The sequence below is a fragment of the Cygnus olor genome, chromosome 1 (genome assembly GCF_009769625.2).
Source record: "Cygnus olor isolate bCygOlo1 chromosome 1, bCygOlo1.pri.v2, whole genome shotgun sequence".
NCBI lineage: Eukaryota > Metazoa > Chordata > Aves > Anseriformes > Anatidae > Cygnus > Cygnus olor.
This window is the reverse complement of record NC_049169.1, coordinates 190,502,352-190,522,978: the sequence shown is the minus strand read 5'-3', so window position 1 is coordinate 190,522,978 and position 20,627 is coordinate 190,502,352. Positions and strand designations below refer to the sequence as shown.

Below are 20,627 nucleotides of genomic sequence, written 5' to 3'. Positions count from 1 at the left end.
AAAGAAGAGGTGAAACTGTCCGATTAGCATTACTTATTTGCCAGAATAATTTGTTTCTACAAGTTGTGTAACAGTTGAAGCATTATTTCTACAAATTCACTGTGTAAAAATACTAATCAACACACAGTTGTTCATTGCTTTCTTTCACCCTTCCAGGTGACAGCCAAAATTCCTGGTACATCAGCTTCAAGACCTTTAGGTACTGCATTTGGGGTAGGTTTTTGTTCTACTGTGTATATATAATGAAAGTGAGATATTTACCAAAAAAATGCCAAAAATTAAGTTTATCATTTAATCCCTTGCAAAAAGCTCTTGTCTAAATTTTTGTCTCCGGATAGACATTTATTTATTAATTTTCTAAGTGCACAGACCAGTCTTGGAGCGTGCAAACTATGCTCTTTTGAATTAAGCTAAATCAAGTGATGCAGTCTAGAAGTAGATCAAGTGTTCTCCAGCCAGTAATGGATCAGTCTGCAGGACCACCGTAGAGGTAGAAACCCCCAAAGCACTGTCCAGTCCATAATACTACCTCCTTCACTCTGCAAATTTGCTTCTCCTGCTCCACAATCCTTATTAACGTAAATACAGCCTTAAGCAGGAGAAAAAAACAATCATGATACGTGATGGATAGTAGGTAAAACAGTAAAACTTAGGGGTAGAAATCAGGAACATTTTCTTATGGCCTGAAGACCTTTTATTTTTGTCTATTTGTATTGCATGTGTAGCAACCTTTAGTATTTACTAATGTTTCATACATTCACTCCTCTACACTTCTAACAGTAATACCGAAGGACAATATGTGACATGTCAGCTAGTGGAAAAGATAGCCACTGGCAGTTTCAAAGCATATCTGTGTTTATTGTAAAATAAATCTGCATGAAAGTATGACAAAATCTCTCCCCAAAATTCGTAGTTAAGTGCAAAAAAACTCTGCAGTGAAATGATGTTTGGAGGCTGTCCAAAACATAACAAAATAGACGAATTACAGTTTGTAATCTTGTATCAGCCATACTCAGAACATTACTGCAGTATTTTGTGTAAATTACTTGTAATGGATTTTGAAATGCGTAATTTTTAATAATTGAAATTAATTTCAACAATTTAATATTGGAAAATATTGTTGCCTTAGAAATTTCCATGGAATTTACATCTTTTAAAGGCCTGGCAGAAATATACAAATACATAAAAACAGTATTAAAAATTTATGCTAACTGAAGTGGTCCACGTCTTCAAGTTTACCAGGCACAAGTATGTTACACGTGAATAATGTAAATGGGACTTCTGCTAAGAAATTCTGAGTTTAATAAGCTCTTAAAACTAAATTGTGGAAAGACTATGTATAGCCTTTTCAGGCTTCTAATGCCTTGTGAATACTAGTTTCAAACAAGTTCCTTGTTTTTGTAGTCAAAGGCAACTTTGACTTCATCTATGGGAAGACCAATGACAGGAGCTATACAGGTAAAAGTTTCCAGTATTTATGTTTTATATTGTCTCACAACAGTTATGTCTGCTACATGTTTGGGTTTGATACAAATATTTAAGAGTTAATTGAAATAAGAATACAAAAGATTATTTTAAGTTTGTACTTTTTTGAAGTACTACTGCTATCAGCAAATGTGTTTTTGTTGAGTATGTTATCTGAGCACATAGTTGGAGCCAGTATCACTGTAACTGTTTTTAAAACTTCCTGACATGCATTGAATAGCTTTTCTTTGAAATAGGAAAAAAATTCTTTTTTTTTACATCTTTCTTATGTATTTGTACTTTAGAAAGAATTTATTGCAAAACATCCATGACTTTCCACACCACCATCCTTAAACTTATTGACTTTGTGTTAAACATATATCAATATATATCCACTTTGCATCAGTCCAGGTGGGAGACAGGAATTATCAGAGAACATTAGGAATGGGGCTACTCCCTAAGGGAAGGCAAGCCAAGCCAAACCAGGAGCCCAGGAAGAAATCACATGGACAGCAGTGCAGGGGGCCTCACCAGCCCAGACAGTCCCACGGTACCTGAGCAAGCCAAGTAGGTTCCACATGGAAATGGTGGCTATGTCCAACCAAAAGTCCAGAAAATAAGGCAATGTAATGGAGATGGAGCAGGTTCAAGGTCAAGCCAAAAATTTGATGCATGGGTCATAATTAGGAGCCATGACCCTCGGGCACATCCATAGCAGCAAGGCTGAGATTAATCCAGGAAGTCACTCTGCTGGATGAAATCTGGACTAAAGAAGTGCTACAGCCAGGCAGAGTTGCAGCAAACATAGAAAAATAATACTCCTCAGCATAGACCAGGGAAGAGCTGAGAGCCCAGGGCTGAGCTTAAATAAAACTCCTGGACCCATGGGTAGGGTGTGTGGGCGGAGGTCACAGGTGGTCAAAACCATTAAGGTTAATGAGTTGCACTCAGGGGCCTGACCTTTTTTAGTTTAATAAGATGGTATTGGGGGTGGGGTCAGACATTTTGGGGAAGAATTGTCTGATAGTAAGTTACAAATACAGAAAATTTCTAGTTTCTTTTTGTCTCTCTTGGTTTAAATCAAATCAAACATTCTGATTACTAGCGAAGTCTAAAAATCATATAAAATTAGTAATAAAAAGAAAAAAAACCTGCTTTCTGAAACAGTATGACAGACAGTAAGCTAGAGCACATTACAGACCTCAAGACCAACAATTCTTAAGATTTTTCTAAAAATAAAAATGTTTGAAATTAAGTATTGTGAATACGTGTACAATTTTCAGTGCATATTTGTATCAATTATAGTTTCCATATACTATTTGCCGCTCTTCTTTGTGGACAGTTATAATGTATAATATTTGAGAAATACACAGGTCGATAAAAACAGTTTAAAAATACACAATTTTCTGAGGTGGTAACAATTGTTTGTTGTATTTAAAGGTTTTGTAATATGTAACTGATGCACATACTGTCCACAATCTGTTTTTTTACAAACACTCACTTAACGTTTCTTTGTTTTTATTTAAGGATGGGGTTTCTCGACCCATGACAGCAGTGCATGCTGCAGGTTACACTAAGGCAGCTATGAGAGGTACGGTTTGTAGAAATCGCTATCTGCCAGATGAAGATGTAATTTTACAATTTTCAGTACTGTGTTAATTTTGCAGGTTCTTTATTTGATCCTCTTGGCCAAGCAAGAGGTCCCGCTCCACCTTTGGAAATGAAAAATCCAGACAGGTTTGTTCTGAATGATTTCAAAGCATTTACAGCAACAAAAAACAGCTGATAGCAGAGCTTAGAAACATCCAGGCAATTAAAAATCCTTGAGGGGCCAAACTTGTAACTTTGTGTAGTGCCACAAACATTTATATACGTGGTTAGCTGACTCCCCAGAGTAGTTACACTGACTTTAGGGACAGTCTGATTTCAGAGATTTTTGGCTCTGACTGTAGCCCAGCAGCCTGGATGTAGCTGTTGCCACACAAATATTCTTAAGACTGAACAGGATTGTGGAGAACTATGAAAGAATGTACTGCGGGCAAGGAACACCATGATGCACGTAGCTCTGCGCAAGGACTTGCGTGGGTTTGCCTGCTGTTTCTCCCTGTTTGCTGTCTGAACTTAACACCTGAGGTAGAACTGAGGTTGTGAAGGTCTTGTGGTCTGGTGTGAATATTGGTGAGTGGGCTGAGAGGAAGTCCTTGAGCTTAAATTCCTTAAATATAGGTATGTAGGAGTAGGGAATCCTACTGATATGTTTGGTTATTTAAATGAGGAAAAAATACAGTTGAATAAGAACTTTTAACCAAAATCTGCACATGCAAGCTATGCTCTAAAGTTTTCTATGCAAATGAGTTTCAATTAATTGCTTTTAATACAATATTTTGTTTCACAAGATGTTTGATTTGGAAGTTTCACCAGTTAATCTGCTTGTTCTGTTGTTGTTTCACCTCAACAAATTGGGTGCATGAAATTTGCATGTCTGTCTTGTTCTCATAAGAGGATTTGTGTTTTCTTAGGTCTTTGTGTGTATGAATGTGATACCTTTGGAGGGTTCTCTCTGGGCATAGTTTCACATTATATTTTCTTTGATGGGAAAATTGGTTAGTTGTGACCTGATATATCACTGAGTTGTTTTATTGAGAGTATCCTGCATAAAAACTTAGTGTTTGCCATTACATTACTGGTGGTAATCAATCCTTTTATTCTTGTTTTGTTTTGTTTTTGTTTTTGTTGTTGTTGTTGTGTTTTGTTTTTTTTTAGTTCAGAAGAGAAGATTAGGCAGTTAGAAAAAAAAGTGAATGAACTGGTTGAAGAAAGTTGCATTGCCAACAGCTGTGGAGACTTGAAATTGGTATTTTTTCTGGATTTCATTTCTCTTTTGATATTATTTGAAGCACAATTTGCATAGTTAGATGATTCGAATTAGTTTGTGGTTCAAACACTTCAAATTATTAAAATTGTCTTAATTCTAATTTTATGACTCTTCCGATACAGTGATAGCTTGTGTTGCCCCCCAGTAAAGATAGGACTTCTATTGTTGTGTATGTATTTGTTAGGATTTCAGTGTTATAAAGACTCCCTTCCCCATATCTCCACTGGCCTCTTCAAATAGGTCTAATCTATTAATCATAACTGGCACAGATAAGTCCAATTTAACATACGGACTGTATGGAAATGGCAGACCCTTCTTCCATATCAGGCATGTAAACACCCTCTTTGCAAAAATTGATCCCCAGATATGTATGGATCTTGTCTGAGTGGCATTCTGTTTTCTTGGTATTACTCAGGCCTTTTGGATAATGTCATTTTCATCCAGGACTGATCCTTAGCACCAGGGTCAATTGCATGTAATCCACCTCCACAGTAGTAGCCTTCTCTGTCAGGGATTTACTGGTGCTATAGCATATGGAAGACCCTTACTATGTTGCTTTTGTTGCACCATAAGGGATTAGCAGCAAAATGAATTACTTCATCTTCTCTTCAGTTTTTCGGACAAGGGGACCTTCTAAGCTAAGCACACCCTGAATTGCAAACACTAGTACCCTTCACAGGACAGTGGCAATAAAGCACACCAACCTTGGTTGGGTTCCTGTGTATCAAAATAACTTCTCTTACTTTTTAGGACAAGGCTTATACTTTTTTCCATATCCTTTGGGTTGGCCAACTCTAGCTCCTAAACTACTAGGTTACGGGGAGACCTTACTAACTAGTACCCCAAGCAGCCTGAAGTCTGCTCTCCCCATGTCCAGGGTTGAAGTTTTGGTGGCAGTTTTCCTCTTACCACTAAAGATTATAAACTCAACTACTTCATGGCCACAATGGCCAAGATGTCCATCAATCACCACTTCGCTCACAAGACACTCTCTGATTACAAGCAACAAATCTAGGATCCTAGTTAGCTCCCTTAGTTCCTGTACTAAGGTTACCGTGAAGGTGTTTTAGGGATCTCCTGGGCCTGATGTATCAGCTGTGTGATTTTCCCAGTTAACATCTGGCAAGTTGAAGTCACCCAAAAGGACAAGGGAGGCTGATCTAGAGGTTGTCTCTTAGTTCCTTAAAGACTAATTCGTCAGTGTCATTGTCCTGTCTGGGTGGTCTGTAGTAGACTCCCACAACATCTGCTTTATTTGCTTGTCCCTTAATCCTTACCCAGAGGCTCTCAGCTGTGTCATTGCCAGCTGCGAGCTCCATGCTGTCCAACCCCTCCACTACATCCAGCACTACTACCCCCCCTTGCCTGCTCTGCCTGTCCCTTCTGAAGAGCCTATGTCCATCCTAACACACCAGTTACAGGACTCTTCCCACCAGGTCTCACTTATGCCAATGATGTTGTAGCTCTGGGACTGAGCCAAGGCTTCTAGCTCCTCTTTCTTCCTCCTCACGCTATGTGTATTGGTGTACAAACATTTCAAATGTGCCTCATTGTACCCAGCACCTCATGGAGCTGGCTGAAGGATCTCACTAGCATGCAGTCCCTCAAATTTTGGCATGCTATCCCGTACCTTATCACTGGCGAGCCTGGTTTTATCCCTTTCCCCTTTCAAATCTATGATTAAGACGTTCCTACAGTTGTGATTATGGCATATGTATATATACACAGTGTAACTATACTTCTCTAAAAATATTACAGCTAAGCTGACTTAGACAACTGTATGTCTGCTTATAGCCAATCAACACCTTTCTGTGGGTTATAGTGCTACTTTTCAAGCACTGTGTGCAGTCTGTGCATCTGAAGAAAATGGACATGAGTATATTATTTTCATACTTGTTTTGAATGTATTTTTGTGGTCTTGGATTAGTAAGATTCAAGGCATCACTAAATTTTGGTCATTTATTTAAGGCTCTGGAAAAAGCAAAAGAAGCTGGAAGAAAGGAAAGAGTATTGGTGAGACAACGTGAACAAATTTCTACTCCAGAAAACATCAACTTAGATCTCACGTACTCAGTAAGTGCTTAGAAATCTTCAGTGACTGAGGCATGTTGGTAGCTAACCTATTAATGATGTTTCAGTGTTTGCTAAGTGAGTTTATTGTAATCATAGAATCATTTAGGGTTGAAAAGACCTTCAAGGTCATCAAGTCCAACCATAAACCTGACCTACCAAATCCGATCACTAAACCATGTCCATTAGTGCCACGTCCATACATCTTAAATACCTCCAGGGGTGGGGGGATGGGGACTTCACCACTTCCCTGCGTGTTCAGATCAGATACGGTCTAAATTTAAAAAGAAAAAAAAGTTTATAAAGATAAAGTGAATGACTTCTTAAAGTTAAAAACTTAATATTGGATTGCAAAGATCCATATATATTACCAAATCTATTCCCTTGCAAGTCTATGCCCTCTTGAGTACCACAGGAACCACATAGTCAACATTAATTGAAGAACTGCACCCATGAACATAAATTCCAGCTACCTACTCACATCAAAAACATGCATATTAAAATATCAAAATATAACAAATGTAAACCCCACGCTTCAAAAACAACAAGTCTAGAAAATATAATGAAGAAAGCAGAAGAGATCAGACAGACACTGCCTTTATTTTGAACCATAAAGTGTCAGGGAATATATTATGTGAAAAAGGACATATTAATATCCTGACTTTTAAAGCAGGTATTTAGATTTACTTTCTGGTTTTCAAATTAGTAGTTTTGTTGTTGTTTTTTTTTTAAAAAAAAAGGTTACAACATAAATAAAAATATTTGGGAGAAATTTAAGGTTATACTCCAGGTATTGCTGTAGAGAAAATGATAAACAATGAATACATCAAGTTAGGCAGACTCAGTCATTAATTTTACAGTGAAGTTCAGAGTAAAGCTGGGGAGAAAAATGTTTAAGTATTTTACCAGACCCCAATGGAACTTCTGTTTTGAAACAACAGTTCAAAAAATTCTCTCTCCGTAGACTGAGGGACCACTGATAGTAGGACGGTTTTCCACACGTTGTTGGTCATAAATTACGTAGTTTCTGAGTATTGTCTTAAACAAATGCTTCTAATAACCTTGCATTATAACACTGTCTTTATGTAGCATGATTTTTGTTCGTAGTTATTTAAGTAAAAAAAAAAAAAAGAAAAGAATAAAATGAAATCAATACTTTTTAGGTAAAATTAATGTGAAACTGTCTGCTATGAACTCAAATTTATTACTGTTGAGAGAACTTTTATTTTCTTGTACCTATAATTCCATTTTTTGATAGGTTCTTTTCAATCTGGCTAGTCAGTATGCTGCTAATGAAATGTATGCTGAAGCACTGAATACTTATCAAGTTATAGTGAAGAATAAGATGTTCAGCAATGGAGGTAGGTTACATTCCAAAATGAATTAAAATTGGTAGCCAAGCATTCTAAATCAGGACTTGCTCTCCCTCGTGTTGACTCACAGAGATCTCAGTTCTCATGTCTGCCAGGGTGACTGGCAGATACACACTGTCTGACCTGCTCTCATTTAGTGTGGTTGTGCTCATGAAATCTTTTCTTTCCATGAGCTAAGCTAAACGTAAAGTCAAATACATGATTTTCTCATGGAACATGCTACATTGTCTGCTCTAATACTATTTTATTCTCTTTTGACTCAACTTGCCCTTCTAAAATCTTCCTTCAGTATTTTGCACATCTTTGAGACTTCTGCGGACTCCACTCTCTTTTTCTCAGAGATGCTTATTTACAGCTGCCTTCTTGGAGCGCACTGTAAAAAACTTCTACTCATTCCTCAATTCACAATCAAAATCAGATATACATCTTACGTTGATAGCTCTTTTTTAGGCTTCACTACTGCTTTAACTCCTTCTGGGTGAAAGTTACCAGGAGGCTGTTCCTTGCAGGGGTTCTTTAAAGGAATACTGGTACCCTATAATGAAGACAAATTTATTAAAAAGTGTTCTGCTCTCCCTTTGAAACAATTTTTAAAAATACTCTAACTATGCTTTATAAGACTGTAACTCATTCACTTCTTATGATAGGTAGACTGAAGGTCAATATGGGAAACATATATTTAAAACAACGAAACTATTCCAAAGCTATCAAATTCTACCGTATGGCTCTAGACCAGATTCCTAGTGTCCACAAAGAGATGAGGTGAGTTTATGCTATTAGGGTTCTGAAATGCAAGTTTTGAGTACAATGTCATAGTTAAAAATGTAATCTAATTCTGATTTCTTTATTTAGGATTAATATAATGCAAAATATTGGAGTTGCATTTATTAAAACTGGCCAATACATTGATGCCATTTCTTCCTTTGAACATATAATGAGCATGTCCCCAAATCTGAAGGCAGGCTTCAACTTGATCCTATGTTATTTTGCTATTGGAGACAGTGAACAAATGAAAAAAGCATTCCAAAAACTGATTGCAGTTCCCTTGGAAGTGGATTATGATGACAAATACATTTCAACAAATGTAAGTTTGAACAAAATAAACTATGTTTTTATATGGTAATTCAGGAGAAAGGGGAAGGGATGTTGAATGCTTTGATGATACTGAATATGTAAATTGATGTGTATTTACATATCTAAAATAACATTTTTTAGTAGAATGAATTAAGTGTGACAGTACTGCTCAGAAATGTAAAATATGTTGAGAATATTCAAATCTTTTTTTTTTTTTTCAGAAGATAGGGTTTACATGATGTCCATACCTCACAGTTGTTTTATTAAAGATTTTGTTGAAATTCATCTGGCTGACTTACATAGCTCATTCATTGCTTTGCCTCCTTTAGTTACCTAACATTATAGTAAATGATTTATAAGCTAAAATAAAAGGAGCAAAGCAATAAGTGAATTAATGCAAGTAATCTCAAATGAGTGATAATAAAACTTGTAATAGGGTAGCGTATTTTATAGAAGGAAGATTTTAGTGAAGTTTGTAGATGCTTAATTTAGCTTAGAATTTGTTGGAATCTGGACTTCCTCATGACCACATGGCTGAGCACTGAAACAGGATGAAAGTAGTTGTAATGTCAAACTTCAGATTTTGTACTTAGATTTAAAACTACTTTAAATTGAAGTCAGCTTTTTGAAATGTGAAAAGTAAATAACTGACATTGTAGACTATGTAATCTGTTTATGTTTGCAGTCAAATTGTCTATAAAATAATTAAAATGCATGTATACTGGCATAATTACTTACAGTTGTTTTGTCCCCATCCAGGATGATCCACATACCAATCTACTGATTGAAGCCATTAAAAATGACAGTTTAAGACAAATAGAACGTGAGAGGTAATAGTGGGGTTTGTTCTTTCTTCACTCTGATGCCATGGATTTTAGTTCCTTAAAGTATTACCAATCTTCTTGTGTGTCCACAGCTATTGATATAATAAAAGCGTCCTCATAATTTTTAAGAAAGAACATGTTTGGAAGAACCAACTCAATCACTGAGTTTAGTGTCCTACAGTTGTAAAAAAAAAAAAATATAAAATAGGGGTTTAATGCGGAAGGGGAAATAAAACATCTATCTCATATGCTATGGTTTACACAGCATAAAATTGCAGCTTTGGTTTTGTTTTGTTTGTTTGTTTATTTTTTTAAGTAAAACTACAGTGTGCAGTGAAACGAAAACAGGAAAAACTGAGAGCACTGTGAAGATACAGGGCAGTGATGTTAGCAGGGACTGGTTAGATTGAGTTTTCAGATTGTCCCAAGTGCAGGAAAAGGCAAGAACAAGATTTGGTTATATTTTGCATACATGGTTTTGAAATGGTGACGTTTGTGTTTTTTCTTTTTCCTTAGGAAATCCATGGCAGAGGAATACATCATGACAGCTGCTAAACTGATTGCACCAGTAATTGAAACATCTTTTGCTGTTGGCTATGACTGGTAAGAGTTAAGCAGGCCGTCATTTTGTCTAACCCGTATGTCAGTCTCTGGTGCTGGTTATTAGACTGGGTTCACAAACTTGAAGAGTCTGGAAAATACAATTTGTTGCACATCTCAAGCACAGGGTCCAGGCTGTTTTCAGTTTGCCTCCATAATCCACTGGAGGGAAGAAAAAAAAAAAAAAAAAGGAATTTCATTGCATTACTGAAACTCAACTGTTAATTATACCTTTTGAACTGTTGTGTATTAGCACAAAGGGAGCTTTGTAAAATTCAATTACATTCAAAAATAAATTTGACAATTCAAGAACTTATTAAAAGTCTTGACCTGCAAACGCTGTACAGAAGACAATAATCACGATTCCTTATGGTAAGGTAGCAGATAGCATAGGGAAGACTTGGGGTGCCTAAGAAGTTCTCATTACTCCGCAAAGTCATTATATAAAAAATACTGAAATCTAAATCTTACTAGAAATGTTTAGTTGCATTTAATTTGTAAACTTAGTGTTTGTAAATAAAGGGGTCTCTGCTTGTGGCAGAGGGGTTGGAATTAGATGATTTACAAGATCCCTTCCAACCCAAAGCATTCTATGATTCTAAATGTAAACTTCATCTACTGTTTCTTTAACATATATACAAGCACAGTGATAGGCTGGTGATACAGTTTAGTGTTCTGGATTTTATATCCATTTTATTTTTCAATTTACAGCTTACAGAATACTCTTTAAAAAAGACACTCTCTATAATGACAGCATAAAAATTATTAGTATAACTTGTTGAGCTATTTTGTTAACTTTTAAATTTTTCTATTATAAGGACCTATTTTGATATTTTAAGTATTTTTGTAACCTTATTGGAAGGTAATGTACGCAAATGAATCTGCAACCAAAGCATTACTAACAGATATATTCAGTGTTAGATTTTCTTAATGTTTGAAAAAATAGGGTAGGGAACTGAAGGAAGTTTGATACGAAAAGGGAACTTTCCTGCCTTTACTTTTTTTTTTTTTGGCCAATTAGCAATATTTTCAAAATTTGAAGGTCCTGTGACTGTAATTTATTAATGAAGCAATTTATAGGAGTATGAAATAATCTCTCATGCTGAGGACATGTTTAGTCTGCCACAGCCCACAAGGTGGTGTTTGATGATTTAATAATCATTATAGTCCAATCATTTCCCTACTTTTCCCATTCTGACTTATCAGAACAGTATGTCTTGTGAAAATAATTTTGTTGCTTTATAACTTCTTAGCAGGTGCTGAGTAAGTCTGATTTGTTTGTTCCGTATCTTGGTTTTTCTTCATGAAAACCAAATAAGTTTCCCTTATTTCACAGTTAGTCAGATACTAAGTTTCCTCGGTGCTATCCACAAAATACTCTTCATGAAGTAAAATGTTCTCTTTCATATCTGTTAATTAAACAGCTAAATGGTGAGATGTGTGGGATTGTTTTGCATATATCAGGACAGATTTACTCTTCGCTCTCCTAGGCTGAAGTATTCAAGCCCTGTAAAGAAGTTGTAAATGTTAGTTTAACGAGCATTTTGAGTTTGGTTTTCCAAGTACTACAGTTTGCCATGAGTCCTCTGCATATTAAATGTGCTTTTAATCAGATTAATTTTCTTCACAAAAATAAAGTGGGGACAAATATTCTTTCTATGTCATAACTTCTTACTGAGAGTTCTTAAAGTGTGATGTAATCTTGGGACTATTCTATCATCATAAGGAACAGATGGATAGATAGATCTCTGCATTTTATGGTTAGAAGTAACAGGAACAGTCAAAAACTGTTCTGGGGCCTTTCTGTTATTACAGACGTGCAGAAATTGCCTTTCTTTCAGTATAATTTTTCCTCCAGTGTCAAAAAGCACTTGTATACTTTGTATAGTGACAATCCATGTGCCAACCCAATTATAGAAGCTGGCAGTTTGTTAAATTAAACTGTTGTTGGCAAATTAGCCAACTATTAAAATAAAAGGGCTTTCCACCACTTAGGGAAAGTGGGAGGGATTAAAGTATCACAGAAAGTTGTACATTGTATGCTTAATTCCAAACAGTTTAGGAGACCAGTATATACATTCAATAAAAAAAAAAAAAGGTCTTGCCTCAAGTGATTAGGTAGTTTTAAAACACACCACATCAAACTCTAAAAGATGGTGTCTGTGAATGAACATCTGAACTGTCTCCTCCATTCTGTTTTCCCCTCACTTTGCAGAAGACCCTAAGCCAAAAGTAACTGGGGGATGAGCAGAAAGAAGTTTACGATTATGACTTCATTATTATGTAGCTCAGGAACACAGTCTACCATCTGTTCACAAAGCTGCTTTATGGGTTTGGTAGTATCATACACAACAGGAGATCAGGTTTGAAAAATGAGCTGAAAGAACCTGTCCAAAGAAGGAGTTTCCCCCAAAACAATAGTGTGAAGTTAAGTATAAGTAATGCTTTATATAAAGGCTGAGTGTTACTTTAGGAGTTATTTCTATGTTTTTATTTTGCACATTGTCCCTATTTTCCTCCATATTTCTGTGAAAATACTCACAGATATATTAATTAAAGATAACATACACAAAATATGCGAGTATTTTCACAGAACATATGTTAGTGCAGGTCAAACAATGTGTCCTGAGCTCAGTACTATTTTGCTGTAATAATTCTGACATAAAAAAAATATTCTAAAAACAGAACGGAACCAAGATTCCATTTCAAAGAATGGAATCCAAGACCAAGCACTGAGTAATTTATCCAACATCTGTTTAGGTCAATATTTGACATCAGTATTGCAAAGTTCACTCAGTGATGGAAAATAACATTTTTTTTTCAGTCAGTGGCCTAAATATAATGAGAACAGAGTTACTGAGGTTGATTATGGGAACAAAGTGTGTTCATAAATATTTTTAATCAAAGTGCTGTTTGCCTTTGTAAAGAAGGAATAGCTAAGGAAATTTGGAAAGCCAATTGGCAGCAAAAGTATGTAACAAAGTGGCATTTGCACAGATGCATTTTGTTTATCAGATTTCTTTCTCTTGCAGGTGTGTTGAAGTAGTGAAAGCTTCCCACTATGTAGAGTTAGCCAATGACCTGGAAATAAATAAAGCCACTACTTATTTGAGGCAACAGGATTTTAACCAGGTGTAGCAACTTTTCACATTATTATTTTTTTAATTATATATTTTTTTAATATTGTATTGTCAAAGACATCTTACATTGCCACTGCATGTTTTTCAGCAAGGATAAGAACGATCTGGGCAAGCCCAATAATTATATTGAAGCTCCTCAGTAAAATAACTTTATAAAAACACATTGCCAAGAGATGAGTTTCATCTAAATGAAATTTTTGACATAGAAGTTACAGTGAATGGAGTTCATTTCAAAATTAAGACACCTACTTTTAGTTATCTTCACTGGGTGTCTAAGCTCGCTTTGCAGTTAATGGAAATGTAGTCAGTACAGTGAATTGGAGCCTAAAGAGCAGTTTGCTAATCAGCCAGAAGGTTATTTTCATTAGTATGATCTGAATCTTTCGCTGTTATGTTGACTTTAACACCAAAATATTTGCAGATGCACTTCGTATGTATCAATACTGTTGATGTTATCCTATTCTCACTTCTACCTGTGCATCACAACATTACCTAAAATATTATAATGTCACCTTGAACTTTGGTCAGCCTTCCTATCCTGCTATTGAAATACAAACTGGAATTAAATTGTCTGCTCAGGCGTTTGGAAAGTTCTACATCTCTCATAAAAGATTGTTTGCCTAGAGAGCGTAGAGAACTAGTATGAATCACCATTACATGAATTACCGTTACTGAAAAGATACTATAATGGTTTAAGCTACAGTATACAATAGCAAGTGAGGAAGATCATAGAAAAGACACAGTATCGCTGCTTTCAAGTAAAAGCATAGCTCATTGCTCAAAATTTAACTAGCAGAAGTTCAGAAGATGAAGCTACCAAAATCATTGTGATTTTAGTGTGTATCATAGATATTGTTACACGCATGCTATTCATTGCTTTGTTAGATTTATAAATATACCTGTGAAGTAACTTTTGGCAATGTAAGTAGAAACTATGTGTATGTCTTTACGTAGGTAAGGTCCCTTTCCACAGCTTGCCATCCAGTAGCTATTATAGACAAACCTTTGCCAATTAATTTCATGTTGAATCGCTCTCATGGTAGAAATTATCCCTAATCTCTTGTTAATATGCACAGCAGGCTATTAGCTTTAGCTTTCCTTTTATATGCATATAAATTGCCAATGAAGGTGTATAAATTAATACTGCAATTTACCAGGTGTAAGTTTTTGTTATTGTCTAAGTTCATGTGCCTTATATTGTTTTATTTTAAGTCAAATGCATTTTTTGCTCTTAATGAAATTTTTAGTAGGTTTCAGTACAATTTATAATACCAAATTTTCATCATGTGAAAAAGGCTCATTTTGAAATGATAGCAGCTGGAAAACAACTTTATCCGCACAAGTCAGATATCTGACAGGATTTGCTCAATTTCCTTCTAACATGCACTGTTCAATACAGTCAGTGATCGGAACGTTGAATAAACAAGAAGGAACATAGTAGCCCGTGGGTTGTACAAGTGGCAAGAAATAGAGAGAATTGTATACAGCAAAATTATAGTGGAAGCTGAATACCTCTGTCATCTAAGGGCCTTCACCTTCCCATAGCTTGGAAGGATGCACACAGGGCCATGTGCTTAACTTAAGCCCACCTTCCTTTCTCTGTATTTAAGCTCTTCTGGATTCTCGAGCTGCTCCTGTCCACCCTGCCCTCTTTTCCTTCCCTGTAGATATAGCAAGAAAGCTATCCTTTTATTATACTGCATATCTGACAGATAGCTTTTCTTATATATATATACATACATACATATATATATATATATGAAAAGTACTATGAGAGTTTTGAAAATTTTGGCTTTAGCTTTTTTGATCATTTTTGGAGAGTGAGAGATGTACAGGTAGGTAGAGAGTAATATGATCTCAAGAATTCACTGTTTTGATAGTATTTTATTCAGTCTCCAGTTAGTATCCAATATAGGGTATAAAAATTGTTTCTCAGAGATAAAAGGAGATACAGAGTTTGTTGATGATGTTCCTGTGGAGTACTTCAGTGCAGGGAGAGGGAAGGGCATTGGAGGTTTGGAGTAAATGGGGAGGGTGCACTTTTTGCCTAGATTATGTGGTAGAAAACCTATAACCTGCACTGGAACTACTTGATAGTAGAGTGGGACTACAGAATGGTAATTGCACGGAGTCTTTTTTTTTCTAATATAACTGCAGCTGCCAGTTACATTCATCCAGTCTGTCTTTTGTTCATATACTTAGTAACTCACCACCTGCTCAACACACCTTTGGCTGAAGAACAGGAATGGAAACTTCTTGAAATGTTTAGTTTTAGGCTGAAGGTTTAAGTTTCCAAAAAACTGAAATGGATTTCTGCTGTAACTCTGACGGGCTTAATGTGCTCATCATAATTAATACTATTTTAAAATAGTCCTAACAAAAAAATAAAATAAATTTAGGTTGGAAATTCCCACAGTATATCTAGACTGCATTCTATTATTGAAAGGGCTTGTGTATTGGATATTTAAAATGTTTTCTTAATTTCAAAGAAGAACTTTGAAAATTAATTTTAAAATAAAAGCCTGTAAGTTAGTTATGCAGCTCCTTAACATCTCTGGCAGACCCTGCTTCAGTCAGGCAAGCTGTTTTCAAGTTTAACTTCTGTAAGCAAGTAATTTAGGTACAATGGAATCGTCTTATAAAGAATAATTTGGGCAATCTGTTTTATGATTGTTGAATCTAATAAACATTATTGATGGGATTAAAAAGTTACAAAATTATTTAGAAATTTCATTTAGTTGATGATAAAGAGAGCACTTCCACTCTGCAAGGACAGAAGGAGTTTTGCTACTGATTTTCATCCTAAGGCTCCTAATCGCTGAAATGGTTTAAGAGACCTGCAGCTTGGTTACCAGTAAGTGAATAGAGTTCAGAGTCGTATGAACTTTTCATTATAAATGAAAAATAGATTACATCCACTATAGTCTTTACAGTCAAAGGTGGCATTTAGCAGTAATAGCAAAGCTAAACATATCAGATACAACAGGAAATGGCTTTTCAGAAAATGATTTTCAACTATATAGCTCTTACTTTCACTAAAAAAGATTCAATTGTAAGAAATACATGGCTTTTACTCGAAGCAAGTCTATGTTTAGGAGTAGGGTATCTCAGATACAGTGTTATATCTGTAAATACTTTGGACCATTCCCTTTTTGCAGAAAGTCACAAATAAATACAAAAGATTGAAATTGTCATAGCTGAAGTCTCACGTACCAGATAGCACAAACTGTACGGTCAAACTTTTGAAATTCTCTCTTTAGTTGAAATTGCTTTGTTTCTTCTGAGAGTTTTCTATTGTTAGGAGAATATTATGATCTTTAGTAGTTAATAGTTCTACATTGAATGTAGTTGACTAAATCCATTAACTGCAACTAGCTTTATATACTTTGTCGCTTTACACATCATTAGGACTGTTGTGTATTTCATGTGAAGTAACTAAAAACAGTATGGATGACAGTCAATTAACACTTGTTTTCTTTTGGTTTGTTTTGGCATGCCACATATGGTGTGATGCATTCATTTTGATATGTAGACAGTGGGTTATAGGTTTCATGCAAAGGAAGAAGGAAACTTGAGTTGCAAATGTTGACGGCTAAATTGAAGTTGCCACATCTGTGTTATAATAGGCAACAGAACTGGGCCCACTGTAATATTCTAAGTTTGTGTAATTAATATAAATATTTACTGTAAAGAAAAGAGATTTTCTTAACAGTTTAGTCTGCAATTACAAATGTTATTATATAGTCAATGAAAAAAAGCAGCCCTGATATTAAAGTTTCTTTGATAGTTTATTAAATTTACCCTTTCTTTACTTTTGTCCATGAACTTCTTCATTTCAAAGTTTATGAATTTTATTTTGGGGGGGGTAAAATATTTCTTTATCTTATATTCTCAGTCTTCACATAATTGAAACACCTTAGACAGGTGTTTTCGTCATATTTCACAAAACAACTTCAGGTTGAAATCCAATCCTACACGTCCTTGAATATACATATTGAATACATGGTATGAATTGAATACATAGTATGTATTTTTTTTATCTTTTTCATAAAGAGTTTTAGTCTCAGTCCTTTCGTGTTCACTTAGAGAACTGGAAAAATAGGTGTGAGAGTTTTAATCTGTTGGCTATATTAAAACAAATAATATAAACTTATGTTTTCTATGTATATAGAATTGTTATCAGATACCTGTATTTCAAGATACCTGTATCTAATCTAAATTCTAAATAAAAAGTGGTATATAGCTGATGCTATTCAAGTTTTGTGACCAAGATTAATATCATATATATATTTGTGTGTGTGTCTGTAATCATGTGTTACAAGCTGTAGTAATTATCATGTATGTGATGATATGAGGTGGTAATTTTAGATGTTTATTACTGTGTAATTTTATCAGTGCTTTCTGAAAGAATTTGGTGTAAGTTTGCTTCAATGGGAATTAACTTGTTTCCAAACTGCTTTTAGGCACTGGAGACTTTAAAAATGTTTGAAAAAAAGGATAGCAGAGTAAAGAGCGCAGCTGCAACAAACCTTTCATTCCTTTATTATTTGGTAAGTGTTTGCTTCAACAAAACCTGTTAAGAAGAACCAAAGTTGATATAGCAATTTCTGGATCTTTGAGCAATTTTTGTGTTTGTCTAAATAATCTGTGTAAACAACAAGAAACTGCCTGTCATAAAAGCTGTTCTGGAACATGCTTTTGTGGCTGTGGTCTGGGGCATGTCCCTTGTCTGCTGCTGCTGGGAGGGAGTGAGATGGATGCCCACGCCACAGAAGCATGCCTGGAGTGTGATTTGTTCACCACCTGCATTTAAAACTTAGCTCCTGAAGACCATGGCTGAACTTCAAGAACATGTGAAGTATGTACGTTAGGAGTGTTTGCATATGAAATCTGGAGGGTTTGCGGGGCTTTTGTTGTTGTTGTTTTTAAACAAATACTACTTTGTTGCAGCTAAGAAAACTTCCAGACTGAGTGGAACAGAATGGCAAAATAAGTCTGAAGTGCTAAGTTCTCTGAAACTTGAAAGAGATGATCTGCCCTATAAAAATACATAAGGAATATTTTAGGACTAAAGAATGTATTAATTTTTCATCCTTAATCTTTTGAAATTCCACTATAGTAACCGTAAGAAGCCAGAGCTGCAAGGAGATTGACTGACAAATGACTAATGCAATGTTTGTTTTGTTCATATAGGAGAATGAATTGGCACAAGCATCTAACTATGCCGATTTAGCTGTAAATTCTGATAGGTACAATCCAGCAGCTCTAACTAACAAAGGAAATACTGTTTTTGCAAATGGAGACTATGAAAAAGCAGCTGAGTTTTATAAGGAAGCTCTCAGGAATGATTCCTCTTGCACTGAAGCACTTTATAATCTTGGTAAGTCAAAGGTGCTTTTGTCCAAAGGTGGTACTAGTGTTTCTGAGAATCTGGCTTTCTTGTATATAAATTTATTAATTTATTGTTTATTACTTTATTATTAATTTATAATTTATTACTTTATTCAGTAATTTATGTTATAGCAGGATATTAACTTCCTATCTCTTCTACAAAAAAAATGTTAATCATCTGCAATTATTACTTGATATTGATAAGTCATTTTGAATATTAAAAAAATACCGTACATGTTACTACCTACTAAAACCTACCAGCACTGGCATTATTGAACCATAACAGTCATTCCACTCCTGAAAACCATCCCTCGCCCTCATTCATGTTGTTCAGAAAGTGAGAATGTTCTTGGTCTTTGATTAGATTCCTGCTCCTTGCCTCTATTATTTTAAGTCATGCTAGCTGGAAGGAATTACAAGGATGACCCAAGTATAGAGTACATTGATGTCATGGCAGTTACACTTCTGCTGAGTTTCATGTGCCTATTTTATTTTTCTTTGTTACCATGTCAATTAATGTGCTGAATACATTTTTATCTCATTTCATTTATATTGTAACCTTTATTTTTTAGGTTTAACGTACAAGAAGTTAAACAGAATAGACGAAGCCTTGGATTGTTTTCTGAAACTCCATGCAATCCTTCGAAATAGTGCCCAAGTCCTTCACCAAATAGCAAACATGTATCTTTTTTCTGGGTTATCATAAGGAATGGTGGTTTTAGTAGACGATGGTGTGATGGTGGTTTGAGTAGACTCATTTAATCTGAAATATGTGTTCTAGTCACGACAAGGAGACTAAAAAATTTACTGTAGTGTCCATTATAACTAGGATGATCGTGCATAGATTGGTTCTCTCATGTTTGTAAAAACAAGGACAGAACTTACAACCTTCTTTGACATTTCTGATGAAGCAAGTGGAAAAATACGTTAATGCTGTTTGCATTGCATCAATCAGTGTGTCAGGGAATAGTTAAACATTTACACTCAGTATTAAAGTGTGCTCTGGAATATTTAAATGCTGCTGATTTTATTATGAAACTAATGTCACAAACGTAAGCACAGTTGAGTAAAACCTGAAAAAAAATAACTAATGAAATTGAAGTTCTGTTGGGAAGGCTGTTTTCAGGCTAGTGTATGTGTAAGAAAGTAATTGTCTCCCACTGCTGCAAAAGCAGAACAGATTGGAAAGCCAAGTGTGGGGTGGGGTGTGTTTTGGCTTTGCACATCACCAATGATATTCTACAGTATGAATTCCTTTATCGATGTTTCTGAGGATGTGCAAACCATAATGAAATCATCCCCAAAGCAGAACAGATTCCAGTTCCTGTACTACACTTCTAAGGGTAATGAAGGTAATAAAAATATATTTTAGTCAGTAAAATAAGCAACCTCCAGAAATACGAAAGGGCTGTGGTTTCTATTCCTTGCCTTGCCCATTTCACAACAGAATAAATGGCCTTACGGTTCCCAATTCTGTCTGGGTGAGAGTTTCTGTGCTCCACTGCTGTGTAAAACTGCTGTCTACCAGTGCTCACAAGCTTCTTCCACGATGGGTAAGGGTGAGGTGCAGCAAAAAATTGAAAAACATGTTGGGAAGTAGCTCTAACTCGCAGTGCTGCAGATCTGAGCTGCTGTGCAGCTTAGGGGTGACTAGGGAAGGGAGAGCATGCTGTAGGAATAATTAAAACCAAAGCTGCTTCTGTTCTCTGGACCAAAATTGTACAGTCTGTGCTGTGCTTCTTTGACATAGAGCAGAAAATCTCACTGCAGGCAAAAGTCTGTTCTTGAACATAGCAGTTTTACGTAATTGATTATT

General features: G+C 35.4%; 1 protein-coding gene across 3 annotated transcripts in view; it reads left to right on the top strand.

Moving 5' to 3' along the window:
* IFT88 (intraflagellar transport 88) overlaps nucleotides 1-20,627 on the top strand; it is a 48,014-nt gene that overhangs the window by 3,157 nt on the left and 24,230 nt on the right. For all 3 annotated transcript variants that reach the window (XM_040544031.1, XM_040544032.1, XM_040544033.1), the window contains exons 4-18: nucleotides 157-213; nucleotides 1,405-1,458; nucleotides 2,992-3,055; nucleotides 3,132-3,201; nucleotides 4,228-4,318; nucleotides 6,308-6,412; nucleotides 7,668-7,770; nucleotides 8,430-8,544; nucleotides 8,635-8,866; nucleotides 9,616-9,686; nucleotides 10,197-10,283; nucleotides 13,313-13,412; nucleotides 17,884-17,970; nucleotides 18,614-18,800; nucleotides 19,384-19,492. In XM_040544031.1, the coding sequence (XP_040399965.1) occupies nucleotides 157-213; nucleotides 1,405-1,458; nucleotides 2,992-3,055; nucleotides 3,132-3,201; nucleotides 4,228-4,318; nucleotides 6,308-6,412; nucleotides 7,668-7,770; nucleotides 8,430-8,544; nucleotides 8,635-8,866; nucleotides 9,616-9,686; nucleotides 10,197-10,283; nucleotides 13,313-13,412; nucleotides 17,884-17,970; nucleotides 18,614-18,800; nucleotides 19,384-19,492 (1,532 nt within the window). The remainder of the gene's footprint in view (nucleotides 1-156; nucleotides 214-1,404; nucleotides 1,459-2,991; nucleotides 3,056-3,131; nucleotides 3,202-4,227; nucleotides 4,319-6,307; nucleotides 6,413-7,667; nucleotides 7,771-8,429; nucleotides 8,545-8,634; nucleotides 8,867-9,615; nucleotides 9,687-10,196; nucleotides 10,284-13,312; nucleotides 13,413-17,883; nucleotides 17,971-18,613; nucleotides 18,801-19,383; nucleotides 19,493-20,627) is intronic.